This window comes from Calliphora vicina, chromosome 5 (assembly GCF_958450345.1).
Source record: "Calliphora vicina chromosome 5, idCalVici1.1, whole genome shotgun sequence".
NCBI classification, from domain to species: Eukaryota; Metazoa; Arthropoda; class Insecta; order Diptera; family Calliphoridae; genus Calliphora; species Calliphora vicina.
In genome coordinates this window covers 40,182,078-40,207,030 of record NC_088784.1, presented here as the reverse complement: position 1 = coordinate 40,207,030, position 24,953 = coordinate 40,182,078, and the positions used below count along the sequence as shown (strand labels likewise).

Genomic DNA, 24,953 nt, shown 5'->3' with positions numbered 1-24,953 from the left:
TGTCATGCTATTTTGGTTGTAATTACATACATATGTACGTTTGCACAAAATTATCAACGAAAAATCGCAGTTAATTGCGCAGTTAAGTAATATCGACAACAAAATTAATTATTATGCTATCGAATACGAAAATACACACTTTTACAATCATTTACACATCCATTTATACATAATATATTCATACATAAAATCTATACATTCATATCTACATCAATGTAGCTATAAATGACTCGAAATATCAATAAATAAATATGCCCAATACAAAATGATGGTTTCCATTTAACTAATTTTTATATAATTTTTACGATTAACGATTAGTTTATGTTTGTTCTTGTTGTTAGTGATAATAATGAATATTCATACGAGTACAAAATCTACATTTTTCCTCATTAGTTAATACGAGTTGTAACCAGTTGAACTGGAATGGCAAACGGTTTAGCTGGTTTATCTATGGAGTAAATAAAAATATAGAAACATTGAAATCAAAAATAAACAATTTTAATCAGTCTAGACATATTAAATAATACCCTACAGTGTGTTTTTAACTATGGTTTTTTTCCATAAATATTAAAACTTTCTGATAAATGCATACTAAGTATGTATTGAAAACTAAAAATATGTGAAGCTAAATATAAATAAAAGTATTTTCTATTTAAAATCTGGGATATTTTTATTGAATTTAACTTAAATTAATTTAAAACAAAGTCGTCAAAATACTTCCTCGATACAAAATTTTACTTGTTTTAGGAATCTTGTAACGTAATACTATTTTTACATTTCTAGTATTCATACATAAATGTTTTGATATGATTTTTTGTCTAATTAACCATTACCTTTACCCATTACAATCTGAGACCAACATAATTAAATGTTTGCATATCATTTTCAAAACTGCAATTTAAAATGTTACAACTTTTTGTTAAAAAAATTAATGTTTGCTCTTTAAGATCTTATAATGGATATATAAAAATTGGAATTCTGACAATAATAAACATAGCTGAATAAACCAATTTTGAAATATTATGGACCAGATAAACAGATATATGTGTTTAACATTTTAGTCAATCGGGAAAGTCTAAGCTTTATTTATATCTCTGATGAGGTGCATCTTTCAGAAGTTCTTTTATAAAATAATTCCCTAAAATATCATATTTTGAGTTTGGAAATATAAAGACGGGGAAATAATCCATAATGGAAGAAGCTTAATTTGGATTTAATAGCTAAAATTAATAAATGTAGCGCTGAACTAAAGGTCGCAATTTTAAAGATAATTTCGTACAAGCTTTTATATTGTTACAAGGACGGAGCCTATTGAATTTGGTTAGAATCGGTCCATTATTTCTCCTAGCCCCCATACGATTGCCCTATATGAAAATAGTTAAGCTCTCATAAATATCTTATTTATAAAGATATTCAACCCAAATTCAGCACAAATAAGTATTATATAATTAGCCATAGCTCCAATATAAAGCCTACTTCCGAAAATCACTTTATCTATATATATCGATTCGAAATTTTCAGGAGATGGTTTGTAAAGAAAAAAAATTAAAAAATTGCGGCTAAAACCGGCTTTTTGAGTCCAACCAACTGTAATAAAAAAGCCCTTAAAGTATGCAGTACAAATTTAGATATTTTATTTGCAAATAAATAAGAACAGGTTGGAGAAACTTGACGAACTAATATTAGTAAATGCTACCGGGCGAAGCCGGGCGGTCACTAGTCTATAATAAATATCTTAACAATTTTGGTATTCAAATAATATTCAATACAAATCAGTTTCATATCAAAAGAAAACTGTTTAGAATCATATACTAGTTCAGCGTATTGGTTGGTTGCGCTTGACCGACTATACTATCTTACTTGTTTTTCTTCTATTTTTGCTTTTAATCAATTACAAAATTTATTGAAAACATGTAAGAGTGTTATATTCGGCTATGCCGCATTTTGTGTACCCACTATCAATATTTAACAATAAAATAGTTTTCTGATATAGGGGAAATATGGTGGTAGGGTTAATTATGGACCGGTCCTCTCAAAAGTTTGTAGAACTATTTAGGTTCATATAAAATTTCATTTACAATGTTAATTATTACAAGGCAATTATGAATGTTCAAGTCATTTTCTGAGAGGGACCTTGTATCGGGACTAGGGACAAATGTTAACCGATTTTCGCCATACTTTACTGTAATATTTCAGAGTACTTTAAACTAATTTGTTCAAAATCTTATCAGGATTGCCACATAATCAATATATTTATGTCTGCTCAAACTGTATTTCAGGGAGACATTTGTATTGAGACTAGGTGAAATCATGGACCAATAATGGCTATTTTCAATACCAAATAAACCTTTTTAATAGGTATTTGTGGAAAATTTCGATCAGCTAGATTCTTTCGTTTGGGCAATATCGTGATTTCAACAGACAGACGAACGGACATAGCTACATCGTCTTAGAATCTTATGAGGACCCAGGATAAATATAATTTTTGGTTCTACGACCAATATTTAGATATGATATAAACGGAATGACAAAATTAATATAACTCCCATGTTTTCTGATGGTGAGTATAATACTTGTATAAATAATTTAAATTTTTTTTAAAAAACAATAGAAAAAAGAAAATAAATCTCATACTTTTCAATTATTTTTATATTTTTAAAATTTAGGAAACTATAACTAATGCAGATCTAGACCTTCGATTCTGAAATTTTTCAGTAATGTTGCTAGAAGTGTCATTGACACACAATTATTAGCTATTTTGTCAAAATCATAAACGCTTATAAAATAATGAAGAATTAAGATCTGTTTTATAGATTTTAAAAGATATGTTTTTTGCTCGTATTGAAATAAATTGAATTAAATTTTTTGTGGAACTCGATTGCGAAAATAAAATTCGGAAAAAGAAACGGTACCTTTTTAAAAAAAATTTTTCTTGAAAAAATAAACGAGAATTTCCATCGTTCGAGTCATATCATTGTCACTAAAACTTAAGCAAAAACGGATTATTTTTAAAATTGAATCATGACGGTTTCAGAATATGGGAGGACATTGGTTTTTACATTGTAGATTTCCAAAAAAAACAATTCTTTCGTTAAAGATCTACTAAATTTTTGCGTTAATATGTATCACCTACGAAATTTGTTTCGGTCTAAAACTGTATGTGTATTCGTATTTCTTCATAACAATCGCTTTCAAATTTCTATTTATTCAAAATGTTTGTATTGAACGCGTTCATTCACATACAATTTGGTTTAACCTTGGCCCAACAAAAACTGTATTTCATTTAAGAATTTACAAAAGGGCAATGATTTGTTGAGGGCAACCAGTTCAGTTGATGGATGCACATTACTCGTATCTCACCTTCAAGTGAGAAAACAAAATGATGAAAAATCTTTAAAATGTTTCGTATACACATACTTATCTATACTTATTACGAGTACATATATATTTTATATAAAGAAATTGAGTTCTTTGTTCAAAATTTAAAAACTACTATTTACACATACACAAACATACTTGAATATTTACACACGTTTAATGAAATGTTCTGTAAGTGTAAATAGACCGAAGACATGTTGTACTCGTGTACTCGTATATATAGAATACAAGTTTTACACTGATTGCGGATCCAAAGTCCATTGATCATGGTCATTACGAAACATTTATTGTGGGTTGTGTGTGACGTCACAAAAACTTTATACAGCTAACAACAAACCAGAAATGTATTTCATATTTAAATATTTATTTCTAAGTATTTAAATAAATACGTACTAAATGTAAATAAATAAAATATAAGAAAAATTCATTGTAAGAAAATGTCTGTTGTCTAGTAAATATGGAGCGTCAAGTAAGTAGGCAACAGTTCAAGTTTTATCTTCGATCATATACTCTATAGACTGTTAGAAAGAAATTTTAAAGTTAAATTTTGTTAAAGTTGAATTTATTTCAAAATAGAACTATAAGAAATACATATTTTAGATAGAACTTTCAAAACTTTTTCCAACACATACATTCAAGTAATTGCAAATATGTTTGAATGAATGTAAATAATGAAAAGAAATTTCAAACAAAATTAAAAAACAAAAATTTTATTTTAAAATTGCCTTTATAGATATATAATCGAATTTTCGGTTTTGTGGTTCGGCTTTAAGAATATACTAAATATACTATTAGGTTTAAAAGAATGTAAGGTTGAAATCCGTTTTACTAGAAAATTTTTGAAAAAGTAGTATCACAAAAGTTGGTAGAAAACTAAAGGTTCATAAAAAACTTGTTTATGTCCACTTTCATCACTATATTAATTATTATAAGACAATTAGGAATATTCAAGTCATTTTCTGAGGGGGACCTTGTACTAGGAACAAATGTTGCCGATTTTTGCCATACTTTACACTATAAATTCGGAGTACTTAGAATTAATTTGTTCACAATTTCATCAGGATTGCCGCATAATCAAAATATTTCTGACTGCTCAAAAAGTGTTCGGGAGTGATATTTGTATGGGGGCTAGGTTAAAGCCGTTCATGATTAAAATCTATCAGGTCATTTTGCCCATTTACAATACCAAACAATCCTTCTAAACAGAGAGTATTTGTGCAAAACTTCAGCAAGCTAGCTAGGACCGATCGTGATTTCAACAGATATACAGACAGGCCGACGGCCATAGCTAGTATATACACATATACTTACGTGTGTCTGCGACAAATATTTGGATGTGTTACAAACGGAATGACAAAATCAATATACCCTCATCATTTTTTATATCCTTCACCTTCGTGAGAAGGCTATATATAAGTTTGTCATTCCGTTTGTTATTTCCAAAATATAATTTTCCTACCCTATAAAGTATATATATTCTGGTTCCTCTGCCCCCAAATAACTTACGTACACAATTCATACATCAATATCTCCGGAATTCTTCGGTTGCTATTTAAAATCGAGAAAATCGGTCCACAAATGGCTGAGATATAAGGAAAAAACAAGAAACCTCTATTGACCTATATCAGGATTACTAAGTCATTAATATAGACAATATGGATATCTAATGATAGATATTTCAAAGACCTTTGCAAGTTGGACCTACAATGGGTCAATATCCGAAAAAATATTTTTTTACCCGAATTTTTTTTTCGCTAAATATTAAAAAAAAAATTTAAAAAAACAAAAAAAAAAATTAAAAAATTTAAAAAAACAATTCGAAAAAATTTTTTTTACAAAAAATTAAAAAAAGTATTTTGTAATTTTGTTTACCTAAAATTATTTAAAATTTGTGTGTTTGAAGTATAATTTGGTGAAGGGTATATAAGATTCGGCACAGCCGAATATAGCTCTCTTACGTGTTTGGTATAAAGACGGTTTTACGAATCCATTGATGCTTTTTTGTTCAAATCTTATCTTTTAGATATTTTTATTAATTAAAAATATGTAACATGCTGTTGTTATATTGTCTTCCAGGTATATTACGATCGTATTTTAATATGAAGTCTGTATGTGGTATGATTAAATGCCATGATAAGACTAAATTTTTGTTGTATGATACATTCAAATGTATTTTCTCCCTAAATTCAAATAAATGTCTTTCAATCGAAAAACTTAAATACGTATTTCTTTTCCTTGAATTATGTTTACTTGATGAATTAACGATTTGTTTGTATGAACTATTAAGTAGAAATTATTCCATTTTATTGAAGTTATCACCAGTGTGCGAATAATTTTGTTGTATGTACTAGACTTTTAATCAAAGCGACGATGATGGAGGTTTTTTAATTAGCATTAATTTATTACTTTACAAATTAGTTTCATATTTTAAAGATCGAATAAGTGTTTGTATTAAATTTAGTTTGAGTTGTGTTATCAGAGATAGACCAGCCCATTTTTATGTTGAGTTTTTTGCTCGTGCAATAAAAACCATTATACATATCACTTTGAGTTGTAGCAAGGAGCCATGTTTTATTTAAAGAAAATACCCTGATGACGTCAATAATGAAGTTGGGTTTTTCATACAAATCTATAAAATAGATTTAAATACATATATTGATTGGAAATAAACAATGTTCAATGTTTGCTAATTGATTAAAAATTTTTGTTTTGATATTTTTAGGGTATATAATTAAAAATTTATTAAAAATTAACAAATGTACAATGGTGAAATGCAATATGGCGATGTAAATTAAAGCGTACCACCTTACAAGCAAAAAAAATGCGCCGTAAACCTTCTAGTAAGTATTTTTGCAAAGTAGTTATCAAAAAAAAAATTTTATTTTATTTGTTAACTAATACTTTGACTTATTACCTACAATAGCTAAGAGAGCAGGAAAAAGCAGGAAAAAAATGTCACTCAATCACATCAATTTTGTTTAACAAATTAAAAATAAAACATAGTCTTTACATATCACTTTCTTAAAATTTACTATTTAGAAATTTACATTCAGATTTTGCTTTTACGTATTATACTTACCTTTAGCTGTAGAGTCCATTTTGTTTCGTTTGATTTGCTTGATTACAAAAACTATGACACCTGTTTAACGGAAACTCCTTCTAGTCGATCTTTCCTACGGTAGGGTGCCATTCGTGTGAAGGCCTCATTCAAACTGAAATTTTGAATGGCATTTGAGGCAAGGGTCCTTACTATGATAATTTTTTATTTCCTAGAGCATTTCTTTAACCAACCCAATGACAAAAAACCCCCAACAAAAAACTTTTTTTTTTACTTTTGGCCGCACTGTGCGATCGGATGACATAGATTTTAAAAATTGGTTCACTTGACATGAAATCCAAGTGCCATGAAATATTCATAATTTCTTGGCGACGAAAATGTTTGTAACGGTTGTCTGAGAAAAATTAAAATGAAATATTTGCTAGCAATATTTTATTTGATGTAGTGGGAACGTATTTGTATTATAAGATTTCACAGACAACCTTCGTATATTCTATTAATATATTTATTCAGAGTACAGTATTCATTTATGTACAAATATGTGTCCAAACATTTTCGTAACGATTTAACGCAACCCAATTCTAAAACATAAAATTAATATTTTATTTTCTTATCTTTTTATGTAAATAAAAATAATATTTGGTTTATTTTACAATATAATTCAGATATTATAAGATATTTCAGAAAATAACAAAATAATATTTATATTAGAGATAAATAAACTGAGAGTTAAAGTTACAAGAACGAATTGTTTAACAAATTTAAGGAATATGTATATTAGAGTTCGTTTGTGACCAGGTCACATCATTTGTTTTTCGGGTATCATAATTTTTCTGAAGGTTTTTGCGTAAACAAAAATAATGGCGTCCTTTTTTTTGAAAATTTTCACTCCTTGTGGTGGTTCAACGCACCTTGAGCATATTTTTCTGTAGAGCAAAAACGGTTGAATATGTTGCAAATCTGATTTCACCAGTCGATTTTGCATCAAAAATTAATACAATGGATGTTTTTTGAATCCTTAAAAATAGTACCAAAAACACACAACAGAAAATTAAAATATTTTGTTAAATTCGCCAAAATTTTAGGGTTTCTTTGGATGAAAATGTTTTTAAATTATGTGACGATGGTGCTCTTTAAAAATATGCTTGTCATGATTATTATTGTTTATACTACATAAACATTTTGTTAAATAATTCTCATGTACATACTTGTCTATAAATATTTATTAAAAACATCAAAATCTACACAATGTTATCACAAACAGACAGAATTGTGCTAATTTTGACGAGGTTATACACATAAAAAAAACAAATGAAAATATTCATGTTGAAAATAACTTAAAATAAATACAAGAATAGAATTTGTTAAAAAAAAAACTTTACCAAAAAATACCACATCTGTCACTGTTCGTAATTAGAAAATACCAGTAGTAAATGCGACAATGAGCATCGCTACTAAGTATACATATGTTGTAGATGCATGCGCGTCTCTGCAAAAGGGATCAATGGACTGATTGTATGCTATCTATGCATGTTCATTTTACTTTCAATGAGATACAGCTACAAATTCTATACATACAGAATGTACCCATGTACTATATAGATATACATACATATTTATATACTACATAGATTGATGGATGTACGAAGCTTTGTTTCTCTTTGTTTTTAGCGAAAGCGAAATTTTCTTCTACAAAATGTCTAGATGTTTTCAAGAAACGTGTTGTCTGCCGCCTTGTTTCCAAGCAATCGCCACAATTAATGATGATGAAACATTGCATCATACAATCTGACCGAACAAAGTAAGAGGCATTCAAATACATACATACAACGAAATGTACTTCAACATTATATTGCATCAACGGACTGAATGCAAAGAGAGATACAAAATTCAATAACAAAAACATTTGTTTTTATTTGTATCAGTGTTACCATGCTAATGCTGTATATTAATATTGAAGAATTTTAAAAACAGATTCTGCATGGAACGGGAAACTTTAAATAATTCCATACAGAATTAAGTCCACTAGACAATGATCACAATTATAGTTCTCCAGATATTCGAAATTAACTATTTACTTTGTTTGGGAGTTGCCACGCCCACTTATTCAATTTCGAATATTTATAGCTATTTTGCGTACCTTGTTCGGATGCGTCCCATTATGGGTTAGAATTCGTGCACTGGTAAGAAATTGATTAGTATAAAGTTTGAAGGCTGTCACAATTATAGGTCTGCAGTTATTCTATAATAACTATTTACTTTGTATGGGAAGTGCCACGCCCACTTGAAATTTGATGATATAGATAAACATACAGTCAAAATTTCAAGAGGTTCGGTCGAGTGGTTTAGGCTAATATAAGTTATAGACAAACAAACAAATAAATAAACAGACATACATTCATTTTTATATAATAGAAGATGTATGCTGAAATCTAGAAATGTTCTGGCAACACTGACTTTTATTATTCGCTCTATCATTATCATCACTCTCTGTCCATATTTAAACTCTCCAAAACACGCGAATTTCAAACATATTTACTTAAATGTTTTTCAATTTGAATTTGCTTGTAATAGGCTGAATTCACACTCGCACACATGTATTTATTTCTGTCTTGTTTGACGATCCCCCTCACCAATATATATTTTTTGTTTGCCAATTTTTGTGTGGCTTCTGGCTTAATGCACCCTACACAATTAATGTTGGCTATTGGTGGAATATCCATATGAAAAATCGGCCCAACAACAAATACGACGAAATGACATGGAACAAGTTAGAGTTCTATATTGGACTGTAATTACCCAACATCTAAATATTATGAATATTACAGAAACTGTCCCAGTAAAATATGAGCTGTTTTCAAAGCACAAAGAAAAAAGCGCTTCCCGCTTCCTAAAACAAACGATCGAACAATAAAAACTACAAAAATATCCGTTAAAAGTTGTATGAAATACATCACCATAGTGGGGAGGGTATATTGGGTTTATGCAGATAGTTTAATGTACAAAAATATTGTCCCAAAACTCAACGAAAGTATACAAATCTGCTCAAGATCACTTTCTGGTTAGCATAGGTCCAGTATTTCTCCTAGCCCCCATACAACAAATAGTTAATATCTTCAATATATATTAGTTTTATATAAGCTAAACATTAGGTAACGGTCGCACAGTGGTTTAGAAACTTTTTTTTTTAAATAATTCGGTATCTTGGGAATTATTGGAGATATTGTTACCAAATTTCACACGGTTTGAGCTGATGTGATTATATGAAAAAACGTACAAATTTGTCAAAGGGGGCAAGGTTTGTGGAACTTTTGAGGAGTAAATAACGCCCCTTTATATAAGTATTTGATATTGTTGAAAACGCTATGACTTGAGGATTGATAATTTAGTAAAATTAAAAACTAAAAAAATTATAACATGGTGATTTTCCACGAATAAAAATATAAAATTTTACTTAATGTAAAATTTTAACAGTTGAAGATATCGTAACAAAATTTGGAACCAATATAGACTCAAATATCATTAAATCAATGGCATTAGAATTTTTGACATTTTTTAATTTCAAATACCGAAATTCCTAAAATGTGTTCCACATTTTTTATAGTAAAAACACTTAGTAAATATTTAAGAAACATATGGGGTTATACAAATATGGAGCTTTTTCGTGGATCGGTGCCTTGCCTTTTTAGAATTTTTTACTCAAACAATTTTTTTTTTTTAAATTGGCCAAGTTTGGATAAGTTTGGGAGGTGATATGTCCGCTTAACTGAGCCAAATTTTTATTTACACGCTTTTGTATTATGTTATCTTTCCGGATCATATAAAAATTCTATATAGTCCCAAAGAAAATTTTTTTCTGCAAAAGAAAAAATATATGGGCTTTTTTGGAAACAAAAAAAATAAAAAAATACGGCCCTTTTTACAAGTTCCAACTTTGGATGCGTATAACTTTTTATAGGGAAGAGATAACTGTTAGCAAGTTGCTTTTATTTTATTTATAATTTTATCACCAATAAATTTTGACCCTCCGTAGGCCAGCTATATCTAAAAAACCATAAAAAGATCGAGCTAAATTAAAAAAAATAAATCAATAAACCTGAATACCTCTTCAACTAATAGAGATAACGTACACTTGTAAGCGTATTTTGTAGACGTAAGCGTATTTTTTAGACCTTCTAAAGGTCTATTTATATTTAAAATTTCAGCTCATTCGGATCGTAAATGGTTTTTTGGCGATTTTTTTAAAAAAAATTGAGACCCGATTTGACCAACTTTGAGGGGCATTGCGTAGCCCCATTATCGCTAGGAAGCTGAACAAACGTAAATCAAATCGAAAACACCTCAGCTCAAACCAAACAATATCTCCAATAGTTCCCAAGATACCGAAATATTTCCAAAAAAAAAAGTTTCTAAACCACTGTGGGTCGGTCCATAATTTACCATAGCTCGTATATAAGAACTTCTCCCGAAAATTTCATTAATGATAGCTTATTTAATCACAAATGAGGTAATCCGGGCTCAGTTTACTGTTTTCCTCTTTGAAGACGAGATAAACCTAGAAACGGTTACATATGGGCAATTCCACGACAATGACAACCACAACTGAAAAAACAAAAACCCTTAAAACTTTTTTTCAAGATGATTTGAATAGGTGAAAACACTAAAATGTTACTATATGAAAGTATTTAGAGCTTATTAAAACATTTTAAGGGCCAAAATAATAGTTTAAACTGACTATATTTAACTTTTTGAATGAATTTGACTCTGATGGTATTTTTGCTATTATCAATTGAATATATATTTTCTGGAACGGCTAAAGCTATTTGCTAGTGTCATACATCAAATTAAAGGCCATACTGTTTATAATATTTTATATTCTACACAATAGCGAAGAGTCAAGCTCATCACAGATTACAACCAATTACTTACAAAGGACGAGAAACAAAAACAAGTCGCCAAACTGCCAAAAAATCGAGATTTTCCCCAGTGGCACGTGTTAACATCTTTCAATCGTTCTCAAACTTTGGCAATCTTAAAATGTAACAAAATTAAACATTTTAGGAGGGAGACTCAAAAAAAAAATCCGACATCGATTTTTTAAAATCACCCTAGTATATATATATTTAAAAAATATATACAATTTTACTGTAAGAGAAAAATCTATAACGTACGATATTAAATTTTATTTATTATAAAATCAGCCAAAGATTGTTTTTGTTTAAATATAACGGATTGTAAAGGAAACATATTTGGTTTAGTGTAAGAAATTACTTCAAAATTACTTCCGTTTTATGTCACGTACGATATACCCTTCTTTCGCTCGATATTTTGGACAAGAATGTTTCGAAAGAACTTATTTTTTTCTTTAAATATAGTACCCTCTGAATGCAACATAAAGACCAAATTATTTTTCAGATATCTATTCCACTCTATAGGCGTACAAATGTCACGTACTATGACATGGAATTGCCCACATTTCATAACCAATGAACATCTTATTAAGAAATGTAATAATAAATCAGTGTAGCTCGTAAGTCGTTGTATACCTATTAAATGAAATTGTTGTTATACAAAGAGATGTAGTGCTGATTATGTGGTGTGTGTATATCTGCGTATTCTGTTTGTAGTATCTGTGTATTTGGTCAGCAAGAACAACAACAGGTGATCATTATTGTTTACGTATGTTGCTATACGAGAAAATAATAATAATAAAAACACTTAGTGGAAAAAACGTGTTCTGTAGTTTGTTTTGATTTAGAATTCGTTACCGCCGCCATTTCTGTGGAATATTTTTGGGTAAAATAACGAACAAAATGTACAGTTTCTCGATATGTTTCTACAAAAAATAGACTATTACGTTGTAGTCTCATCGTAATGGCCAAATCAAGATTTTTTTTAGCAAAAAAAAAGTTTAGAAAAAAACAGAACGACAAATATTCGGATTATGCAATACACAATTTTAAGTCCAAATATAAGAGTGGACAGACCAACATCTTTAATTGGAATACATGATATAAAAACAAATGTCACCTACAATTCAGATGAATTTAAACTTCAAAAATACTTAGGACCAAATGTTCTTTTAACTACGATAGGAAGCTTAACTTATAAAATATTCTGTGTAATTAATATGTAATTTTTCTTTTTATTTCTCTTTACAGTTCCAAACTACCATCAGCAGCACTGAAATATAATTTTCGCTTGACTTATCGTGCATTTGGCTCCTTTCAATATGGAAATCCAAATCAACTTACGGCAGCCGTCAAGTCCTACGTCGATGAATGTATAGACCTTTGTCGACCCGATCAAGTACATATTTGCGATGGTTCTAAAGATGAAAGTTCTGTGCTGAAAAAACTTATGGTTAAGCAGGGCACTATTGTTCCTTTGTCAAAATATGAAAACTGTTGGTTGGCTCGTACAAATCCGGCCGACGTTGCTCGAGTAGAATCACGCACTTTCATCTGCACACCACAGAAAGAGCAAACAGTGCCGGTGACCAATGAAGCCACACCGGGTGCTTTGGGTAATTGGATCTCTCCGGAAGATATGCAAAAGGCTATAAAAGAGCGTTTTCCCAACAGCATGAAGGGCCGCACTATGTATGTAATACCCTTCTCTATGGGCCCGGTCGGATCGCCACTTTCAAAAATCGGCATCGAGATTACCGATTCCCCTTATGTAGTAGAGTCTATGAAAATCATGACTCGTGCTGGATCCAAGGTTTTGGATGAACTTCACAAGGGCGATGGTGAATTTGTAAAGTGCTTGCATTCTGTAGGTTCTCCCGAGAATGGCAAAATTCAGGTGCCTTCATGGCCTTGTGATCCAGAAAGAACTATAATTTTGCACAAGCCGGAAAGCAATGAAATTGTTTCATATGGTTCAGGCTATGGCGGTAATTCACTGTTGGGTAAGAAATGTTTTGCATTGCGTATTGGAAGCACCATTGCCAAACGTGAAGGCTGGTTGGCGGAACACATGCTAATATTGGGAATCACAAATTCCCAGGGCAGAAAAATCTATATTGCTGCGGCCTTCCCCTCAGCTTGTGGCAAAACGAATTTGGCCATGATGACTCCTACTTTGCCGGGCTATAAAGTTGAATGCGTGGGCGATGATATTGCCTGGATGAAATTCGATAGCAATGGTGTTCTAAGGGCTATAAATCCAGAAAATGGTTTCTTTGGTGTGGCACCTGGTACTTCCATGTCCACCAATCCCATCGCCATGAAAACCATCTTTAAAAACTCAGTGTTTACAAATGTAGCCTCAACGTCTGATGGCGGTGTTTATTGGGAGGGCATGGAGGCTTCTAATATTAATGGCGTTACTGTTACCGATTGGCTGGGCAAACTATGGTCTCAAGAATCCGGTAAAGTAGCAGCTCATCCCAATTCGCGTTTCTGTACTCCTGCCCAACAATGTCCCATTATTGATCCTGCCTGGGAAGATCCGGCAGGAGTGCCAATAAGTGCCATTCTATTTGGCGGTCGGCGACCTGCTGGTGTACCTCTAGTTTATGAGGCTCGCAACTGGAAGCATGGCGTCTTCATGGGTGCTTCAATGCGCAGTGAAGCTACAGCAGCTGCCGAGCACAAAGGTAAAGAAATTATGCACGACCCCTTCGCAATGCGTCCCTTCTTCGGTTACAATTTCGGTGACTATCTACAACATTGGCTCAGTATGGAGTCTCGTGGTAATGTGCCCAAAATCTTCCATGTCAACTGGTTCCGCAAAGGTAACGATGGTAAATTCCTTTGGCCTGGCTTTGGTGATAATTCCAGGGTACTCGATTGGATTTTCCGTCGTGTTGATGGTGAAGACAGCTATAAGGACTCTCCTATTGGTTTACTACCCGCAGATGACTCCATAAATACAGATGGTTTAGCTGGCAAAGTAGATTTGAAACAACTTTTCCATTTACCTAAAGATTTCTGGCAACAAGAAGTGGCCGACATTGAAAAATACTTTAAAGCTCAAATTGGTTCACACTTGCCTAAAGATATCAACAACGAACTGCAAGGCTTAAAGGAACGAATTAAAAATTTGTAAATATATAGCGGTACTAAGATAGTAAATCCCGTAGACTGATACTTTTTCAAATTAATTATCCAAAATGTAAATAACGAAAATTTTATAAAATCATCATCTTTTTTTGTTTTTAATGTAAATAAATATTGTAAGAAAACTGAAATGAATAAATAAACGAAAAACTGAATAAGTAATGTTGATAACATTTCCTTTTGTAATTATAATTAAAGAGGCGAAAAAATTAAATGTAATATTGGTTTATTCTTATCACATTCAAGGTTAAAAAGTTTCAAGGTCTTTACAATTTTTTTCAATATCAGTCTTTAATTAAATTTAGTTCATGTACTTAGATTAATGTCATGGTTAAATATTGCCTTAAATTCATAAAAACATTGGAAAAAAAGATGCTAAATTAGGTTGTTACTACAAAAAAATAATTATTCTGCTGTTTTTCTATAGCGAACGAATGTTTTGAGTGGACGTTTTACATGTATTTTGTTTTTGTTACAATAACAAAACACATGTAAAATTTCCACTCAAATACTCGTTCGCTATAGAAAAACAGCACATATATGTATATTTTTTAACTCAAAATAAAAACTTTGGGCGGTGATCTAACAATGCAGAGGCGTTGAGGTTAGGCATTTATCAGATATGATTTTTGTTCGCTGTGATCTGCTTAGAGGAATATTCCTGGAAGTTATAAGGAACAATGCAGTGATTCTGGTGTACTACTTAGAAAAAGTTTCTTAGAAAATAGTTATTTTGTTCTAATTTATAGATCGCAATTCAAATTTATGTATACATACATATATATATATGTACATATCGTTACATTAATATAGAAAAGGCCTAACTCGTGCATTTTTTAAGTCGAGACTTTTTGGCTAAATGTGATTGATATATGAGCGGACGATTAATCGAAATAAACGAAAATCTGAGAATACAAAAAACACGAGTTAGGTCGTTTCTATATCAAGGTAACGATATGTATTGTCAAAAAATTTATATCAACGGTATTTTTTATACCCTTATAGAAAGCGGAGTCGATTAAGTCATGTCCGTCTGTCTGTCTGTCTGTTGAAATCAATTTTCTGAAGACCCCAGATATCTTCGGGATCCAAATCTTCAATAATTCTGTCAGACATGCTTTCGAGAAGATTCCTATTTAAAATCAGCGCAATCGGTACACAAATGGCTGAGATATAGGGAAAAAACCAGAACAACCTCGATTTTTTACCTACATATATCTAGATTACTAAAGGCAAATATTTACTCAAAAACGCGTAACCACTTTTTATAGCACACATTTTTTTTTGACAATAAATAAAAGAATTAAAATATATTTTATTTAGCGGTTACGTCTTTTTCTTCAAATATTGGCCATGTGTGACCCTACCTTAAGTCATTAATAAAGACAATAAGGATATCTAATAATAGATACATATTTCAAAGACCTTTGCAACGACGTATATAAGACCATAGTATGTTGAACCTACAATGGGTCAAAATTGGAAAAAATATTTTTTAACCCGATTTTTTTTTCACCAAAAAATAAATTAAAAAAACCAAAAAAATTAAAAAAAATAAAAATTACACTGTTCATGAAATTGACACTTTTTTCTGTCAAGAGGGGCACCCAGCGTCTTAATCTAATTCGGGTACGCTGAATTCAGTAGTGCCAACTGTTTTTTCGGTTAGCTCGTATTTTCGAGATATACCGTTATTTCGAAAATGGAGGAGGTTACATAACATACAATCGCGTAACTCAAAAACGGTTTAGTTTATTGAATAAACTGAAAAAACCGAAATTCCGCAATATTACCTGACAGTTTTTTCAACTAGCAACTTAGCACAGTGTTATTTTTAAAAATTTGTGTGAAAATAAAATAAAATTAAAACAAAATGTTCATCCTTATTTTTTATTTTGAGGGAAACGTATAACTTTATTAGGCTTATTTTATTTCATACCCCAATATACTATTTATTTTATAAAATTTTTTGAATTTTTAAAGGCCATTTAAAAGGACTCCCGACACGGCTATGAAAAACTGAGTATGCAGTGTTACTATGTATGGTCTCTACTATGACATACATATATAATGAGTTTTCAATGTGTAGGGGAAAAATATTAAATTTGTTATAGGGTGTTTTGTTTCCCGACTAGGTGGATTGAGATATTTTTTCGTGTTAGTTTGGAGTTTATTAGAAATAAAAATATATTTTTAAAGGCTTTTAGGTCAGCTAGTTTCGGTCGACTTTTAATTTTCTGAAAGCATGTGTTCTCCTCTACGATTCGTTCGTACATCGTTTTGCAATCGCACTAGTAGTTCAAAATTTACAGATCTAAATATTAAACTTTTCCCAATCTACCGCTCTTTGCGTTCCAAACAAAAATCATTGATCTCAATTCCAAACAGTATAAAAATGGGTCAACAAATTTTGTAAAACTATTTAATTTTTAATGTAAAGATAAACATTTTTGGTATTACAATATAAAACAATAGAAAATTATCCAAATCCTGTATAACAGCTATACAAAATATTACTAATTAAAACGACACCATCAGCGAAATCAGAGATAATCTAATTCGTTTCCCAAAAAAATTAAATATTATGTGGATACCTGGACATGCAAATATAAAAGGAAATGAAACAGCAGAGAAAATCGCTAAAGAGGCACTAAAATTACCACTTATTATGGATAAAACTCAAAACAAAAGTTCTATATACTCAGCAATCGAAAAATACTTCCACAATAAACATAAAAAGGAATTGAACAGCTATACACACTTCTACAAACAATTCAATCCAGACGGAATCTCATCTGCTTATCCACCTGACATCTCAAGGACACATTTCCAAAAATATCTAAGAATAAGACTAGGTCATTGCCGGCTGACACACCAACACCTCATGCAAAATAAATCTGCTCCTCAATGTATATTCTGTAGATCATCAACTATTTCAATGCACCATATTGTCAATGAATGTATTTACATTAAATCAATTTGTATTAAAAATAATTACAATCTCCAAAACATAATCTCAGATATTTCAAAAGAAAATATTAGCAACCTTATTAATCTCTTAAAAGAATTAAATATTTTTAATAAAATTTAATCTTTCTTTAGCTTTGATTAAAAAATGCTTACAAATAAAATAAAGAAAAAATACCAATATACATATGTTTAATATGAAATTTACCATAAACAAAACTTCATATAATTTTAAACTAAAAATGTAATTTTAATATATTATTTGATCTTTATAATTATAAGACATATCTTTAAAATATGAGTTGATGGCCTTAGATACTAGTGCTCAAAAAAATCTAACTTTATAATAATTGTATTATTATGTAGTTATTAAATAAATAAAATAAATAGAAAATTAGATAAAATGTGAAGTTGCTTTCTAGATATTTTAGAATGTTTAAAGGACCAACCTAAAAAAACATAATTTTTAATATCCTTGCAATACAACTTAGATATCCTGATATACTCATCAATGTGGCTATACTCAAATGAAATAGATTTTTATGTAGATCAATAATGCAGAAAATATTTAAATGTTTGGAGGGTCGTTCGTGAAATTTTAATTGAATAATACAAAAAATGGTGTAAATCATGCAAATATTAAATGTCCTATATCTTTTAAAGTAGAGCTGCTAGAACAAACGAATGACACCATCGTAATCAGCACTCTCAATTTAACCAAAAACAATGGACTGAAGTCTCGAAAATTTTGGTGAATTGACCAGTTACTATACGATTACTTCTATGTAATGGAGACGGTATGCAGTATTCATTTTAAAGTATGTTATTGAGCAATTGCAAGTTGTTACCTTTGCTGGTTAGTAATTAAAATAACACACTTTGAGAAATTTATCATGCTAAATTTTTTAAATAAATTGGGGGCTTGTTTTTGTTTATTTCATGTCACAAAAAATTATGGATTATGCAAAAAAAATACGTCAATGTTTGAAAAACAAATAAAGATTAATATTCAAAGTCTACTATAAGAAATGAAAGAATGAATATAAGCTTAAGCTAGGCTTTAAATTAATGGTAGTTCTACGCGTGTGAAATCTATTAATTTAAATTGTTTAAATTTTATAAAAAAAACATAAACAAATATTATTTTTATTAGGGTGATTGTTTTTGCTATGATGTTTTTTTTCTTTTCGAACTTGCAGGAGTAGGTATTTTAACGGATCACTAGGTTGGCCACACATGCCAAACATTTCCAAAATATTACCCTAATAAATATATATGGGCAATTCCACGAGAATAACAACCACGACCGAAAAAACAAAAACCCTTGAAAGTTACTTATTTTCAAAATGATTTGAATAGGAGAAAACCATAAAATGTTACTATGTGAAAGTATTTACAGCTTATTACAACATTTTAAGAGCAAAAATAATAGTTTAAACCGACTTTATTTAATTTTTTAATTTAATTGGTATGTTTTAGTCTAAGATTGTGGCGAAAACTTAGCTCTCAATTATCATGTAGTATGAAATGAATTTGACTCTGTTTTTTTTGCTATTATCAAATTGTTTATTGAAACCGAATATACATATATTTTCTATTTATTTTTTTTAGTTTTTTTGTATATATACATATATTTACAGAATATATATTGTTTTATTATAAGAGAAAAATCTGTCACGTACGGTATGTCACGTAAGATATTAAATTTTATTTATTATAAAATCATCCAAAGATTGTTTTTATTTAAATATGACGGACTGTAAAGGAAAAATATTTGGTTTAGTGTAAGAATTTAAAAGAAAACATAACGCCTCTCACGATTCGCAAATTTTCGCATATTTCTACTGGTACCTGAAAATTATTTCCGCTCGATATTTTGAAGAACAATGGCCGACTTCATAAACGCAGTAATGCAAAGCAATACTTTGTGACATTCATGAACGCATAAATGTTTTGTAAATAATCATAAATAAAAACAGTTCACAAATTTTACAGATACTGCGGATGGACAAGCACTGCAATACAATAATGAACTTGCGACATTGTCAAAACAAAATCTATTGCGTTTATGAAGTCGGCCAATGTTTCGAAAGAACTTATTACTTTTTTTAGAAGTATGAATGGAACATAAAGAACAAATTATATTCCATATACTCCATATACATTTTTGCCAAATTTATTCCACTATATAGGCGTATAAATGTCACATACGTGGACATGGAATTGCCCATATACTTTGTTATTAAATGTCAACAAAGAAATTAATAACTTATTTATTATTTTGTTTATATTTACTAATCAAGTATTTTTGGTCAATATTGTTGTTTATTTTTTAACTAATGCATGTGATTATTAATCTGTTCTGGATTTAGAATATTAATTAGTATTTTTCTTTTTATATTTTTTAATTTTATTTATTTTTTTCTTCTTTGTTATTCGGGAAAAACAACACATGTTCATCACACATGTATCCGTAAATATTTATTTTTTTTATGTTTTTATTATTCCATAGATGTGTTGGAATATGAGGTGATTCGGCGGTTTTTACTTTCTGCATATATACACATTTTTATTTACACAGAATATGCGTATTTCTTTGAAATATAATTAGACAGAATCTGGGACTGAACTGAATCTGTGCACTCTGAAGTATATGCAGAAAATGCATTACAATCCTTTGTAGTTAGGTTACAGGAGGTGAGTACATAGAATTATGTATTATATTAGAATGTTCTAATATTAATTTGTTTAAGCTATTTACTGCCTCTTCCACTATGTCGAAAGAAAAATGTGTCGAACAAATTTGTATGAAAAACACTCAGTTTTTGAAATTCTTTCGAATAGTTTTCATACAAATTTGTTTAAATCATTTTTCTTTCAACAACGTGAAACAGGTCTTTAGTTTGTTTGCCTTTTCTATATGAACTAATTAACTAGTCTAGGTTATTTAAACAATAAACAAACAAAAATAAACTAAACTAGAACATTCTTTAAAGTCCAATAACGAGCCCCTTGTACTTGGCCCATTGTATCAAAGTAACACGTTCTATATCTAAAAATTCACACACAAACACACATCAAAAACATCTTATAGTTGCGATAAAGTTGGAATAAATAATCATAAATTTCTAATTTTACGATAAGTTCGCATTAACATTGAAATGAAATGAACACACCTCTTTTTTTTAAAAAAAAAAACACCAAATTCAAAATCTTTAGATATTGACAAAAATAAAAAAGTTTCTTATCACTTTAATAAATTTATTAATAAATTTGTATTGTTAATTTTGTTGTTAAGCGGTCGCTTGCTGTTTTTTCCATTTTTTGTTTCTGGATTGAAAATAAAGAAAATATTGTTGTTTTCATTTCAGCGACAGCGAAAAGTTTGTATGCATGCATACGTATATAATTTGCCCCCCAGAGGGAGATCGCTCTCATTTGAATGTGACAGCCTATCTGCTGGCCAGTCAGCCAGTCAGTCAATAGTGAAAATAATTTTTAAAAACAAAAACATGGAAATTTATAAAAATAAGAAGAAGCAAACGAAAAATGTTTTTACTTATGAAAATGCCTCCCCATTCCTCTTGATTTCTATTATTTTAAATTTGATTAAAAATGAAATTTCTTAATACAACAGCTGTTAAATAATTTTATTTTTATTAAGAGCCTATTGTAGGGTACATAATTTAATAAGCAGATCTCCAATTGATTATGAATATTTATATTTTTTAAAAATAAAAATCAAAACAAAACAATTTCGAATTGACGTAAATTCTATGGATCAAATGTTTTAAAAATACACGTACAATTAAAGCTAACTTTCAAGATAAGCTCGAAATATTTCAAGTAATATGTATTAATTTATAAATAAATTAATTATAACATGAATTCTTGGTTTCAAGTTGTTACCATTTGGTAGCTAAATTTTACTGCTGGACAAACAAGTATGTTTCTAAACAAAATAAAAATCAAATAAATTTTACAGTTTTTGTGTATGGTTCATTTTACAAATACCCTACACGTGTAAATACTTTTGAGTTGGATGTGTTTTTTTTTACATACATATGTATGTATGATGAAATTTATATACAAAATTAAGTGATCCTATTAAAATTGTTGATTGTATCAGGAAAATTTTAAACATTTATAACACAAACATCTGTATTCATACTAAAAAAAAGTCTAAATAAAAAGTGATCAAGTGATCCTCATGAGAATTTAGGATAGTGGGAAGGAAATCGAAACCGAACTGATCCCATTATATACGAGAGGATCGTAAACATTACTTTGGCTTAGGAGATATATTTAATATGTTGTTCCAAATGACATGGGACTTGTGCGTTTTAAACAATTGACACTAAATTCCGACAGGGGAATGAATACACAAAAAAGACAAATATAGTTTATTTACTTTAGTTAAATAAACATTAAAAATAAGAATTAATCAGTATTCTGTCATGAGAATTTAATTTAATATTTTACAATACAAAAAAAACTAGAACAATTTATAATTTTCAACACAATATTATAGTGATCCACAAAATGATCGATAAATAAACAAATACACAAACACACACAATGATTAAAAATAATCTTTTACTTTTGTTTTAACTGCACTTTCAAAACTTTGGACTTGGTGATACTCTATAGTATCGTAAAATTTTTATATTTATTACATTTATTAGTTTTAATTTTTTCTTTTGTTGAAAAATGTTTTTGTCCAACAATTCGTTGTTAATTTTTTGAAAAATGTCTTTTAACAATTTTATTGTTTGTGAAATTTCCCAACACGCGTGCTGAAAAAGGAGAGGACATTTAAAAGTGATTTTTGTTTTCGAATATATAAATTCGAAATAAACAAAAGTGTAAAATTTTTCTTTGTTTTTCCTCATTAAACGAATGGGCCTTATGACGATTTCCATGTGATGTGAAATGTTTTTTTTTTTAACTAAATAGATACAAAACCAAACATGTGCGCTCTTTTGAGTGTGTTTGAGTTTTCTTTTTTTGGCAACTTGACAATTTATGCAGTCAGTATCTTGTGATTAAATGGAAATCGTTTCATCAGTATTTGGAATCGCCTAAAGTTCTTGGAAATTTTTTTTTTTCAAAAACATAGATATACAAACATACGTAGTTATAATATTATATACTATATACATTTATAGATATATGTATAAAAAATAAAAAATAAGTATTATATATGTATGGACATTAATTTTGTCATTAAGTTGACCAAATAAAATTGTATATATTATATGTTCATATACTAGATACCCTGTTTCGTATGATATGGTCGAAACACTTCATATTAAAATCATATGATCAACACAAATCGGATTGATAAAAACAATATTTTTATTGTTTTATTTTATTAAGTTATTTTTTTAAGCGAATAAAATTCAACAATATTTGTTATTATGCGATAATAAGATTAAAATCGAAAGTTACCAGTTGTTAAAGCAACCAATAAAATAAATAACACCTAAGTGTACAAGAAATCAAGGAATTATTTATAAAAACAGGTGTTTTTATGCAGTAGTGAAAAGGCAGTTTTGAACAAAATTGTTCCTGCAGATCTACTTTTCCATTATTTTCGATTTGACAAGAAAAATGTTTGATACATATGGGGGATTTCACGTCAAGTGAACCAACTTTTAAAATCGATGTCTTCCGATCGGGATGAAATTTACACCAAGGTTAGACCTATTGGATAGTAATTCAGACACAATTTTTCAACAAGATCGGTCCAGAACCATATTTGGATTTTTGGCGATTTTTTTAAAAAATGTGAGACCCGAGATGGCGTGTAATTTTGCTAATTAAGCTTAAAACGATTTATTTACAACTTTTGACCTCTAAAGAGAGGAGATAGAGGATTACGATCTTCCACAAAAATGATCCCCTTAAAATTCCACAATATAACTCTGACAATAAGAATTCTCTCAGATATTAACTTACAACATTTTTTTCAATAAGTATAATGCTCCCTTCGATTAAAAAATTAAAACTTGTCCCCACTGTAAAAAAAATCAGACCAGCTGGACTATAAGTTAATTCTACAAAAATTATCTACTCAACATGCCCTTTCAGAATTATAGGGTCGCTATTCTGTTCCAATCAAAAAGTCTCAATTTGTTGGACAGTATTGTTATTAAATACATATTAATTTTCACATTTTTTTTATAACGGAATACAAAATTATTGTAATACCCTCCATCAAAAACGATTGGGGGTATATTGATATTGTCATTCCGTTTGTAACATATCAAAATATTAGTCGAAACAAAAGTATGTATATCCTAAGACGATCTAGCTATGTCCGCCCGTATGTCTGTTGAAACAACTTAATGGCCTAAAAGAAATACACTCTGAAATTGGGCAACATTTTTCCCTAGTTACCATACAAGGTCTCCCTCAGAAAATGACTTGAACATTCATAACCATCTTATAGTTACTAATATCGTGATGAAATTGGACATAAACAAGTTATATATGAATTTTTTGTCACATATTGATGGTGGGTATAAAATATTTTGCACATACGAATATATCACTCTTACTTGTTGATATTTGTATATTTTTACATTGACAATTCTGTACCCGATTCGGTATTGCAGGTTTATATCTACAAATTCGAAAAGATAAAATGAGATTCTGTAGTACTAATAACGTTCAATTAAACTTCTATTTTGTATTTTCTGTTGTTTGAATTAAAGTTTTTGTTTTCAATACTTCCTCATGTAAAGTAAATTAGTATTCTAATTTTAAAGTAAGCTAAATAACAAGATGGTAGATACATTTGAAATTCCAGCAGATTGCTAAAATGCAATTGATGAATTTCAGAAACTATTTTTAAAAAATTTAAAGTTTTTTTTAATTTTTTTTAAGTATTTCTACTAAAAATATTATTAATTCTAAAACTATACTCTATGACGAAATAATAACAATATTGCCACGCGTGGGAAACAAGTTTAATACTGAGTGTCTATTATTAAAATGAAGAGTGCTTAATTGAATATAATTTTACACACTTAAAGATATCGATAATTTTCATAAGCACATCCGTTAAAAAAAACTATAGTACATTTGTATTGTACATTGTACCTCCAATGAGTTCTGTGAGTCACAAATGCATATAAATATTTGATTTAATTGTTAAGTATTTGATAAAATTACATTTTTATATATTTACCAACAAATTTGATTGATTTCTCAAAAAAAATACTGGAAATTTGTATTAATCTGTCAATATTTTATTTTCAATCATACCGAAAAAGATAATAAAGCGTGTGACCCAGGTAGTCAATTGGTTTATATGTACATAGATAAATATGTACTTACGAACCGACAAATGTATGTATGTACATCACATTGTATGGAAAATTTTCGATATCCTGCATCATAAAATATATTAGATACATACTTATTCGTATACTCGTTTATGAACAAAAATAAAAATTGTATTTATTTCTTATTATACT

At 29.3% G+C, this 24,953-nt stretch overlaps 1 protein-coding gene across 1 annotated transcript in view; it reads left to right on the top strand.

The window, feature by feature from the left end:
* The window catches only part of LOC135961732 (phosphoenolpyruvate carboxykinase [GTP]-like), a 38,791-nt gene extending 24,116 nt beyond the window's left edge, over positions 1–14,675 (top strand). Inside the window, exon 2 of the mRNA XM_065513286.1 lies at positions 12,598–14,675. Within this exon, the coding sequence (XP_065369358.1) occupies positions 12,598–14,491 (1,894 nt within the window). The 3' untranslated portion in view covers positions 14,492–14,675. The remainder of the gene's footprint in view (positions 1–12,597) is intronic.
* Positions 14,676–24,953: the final 10,278 nt, after the last annotated feature.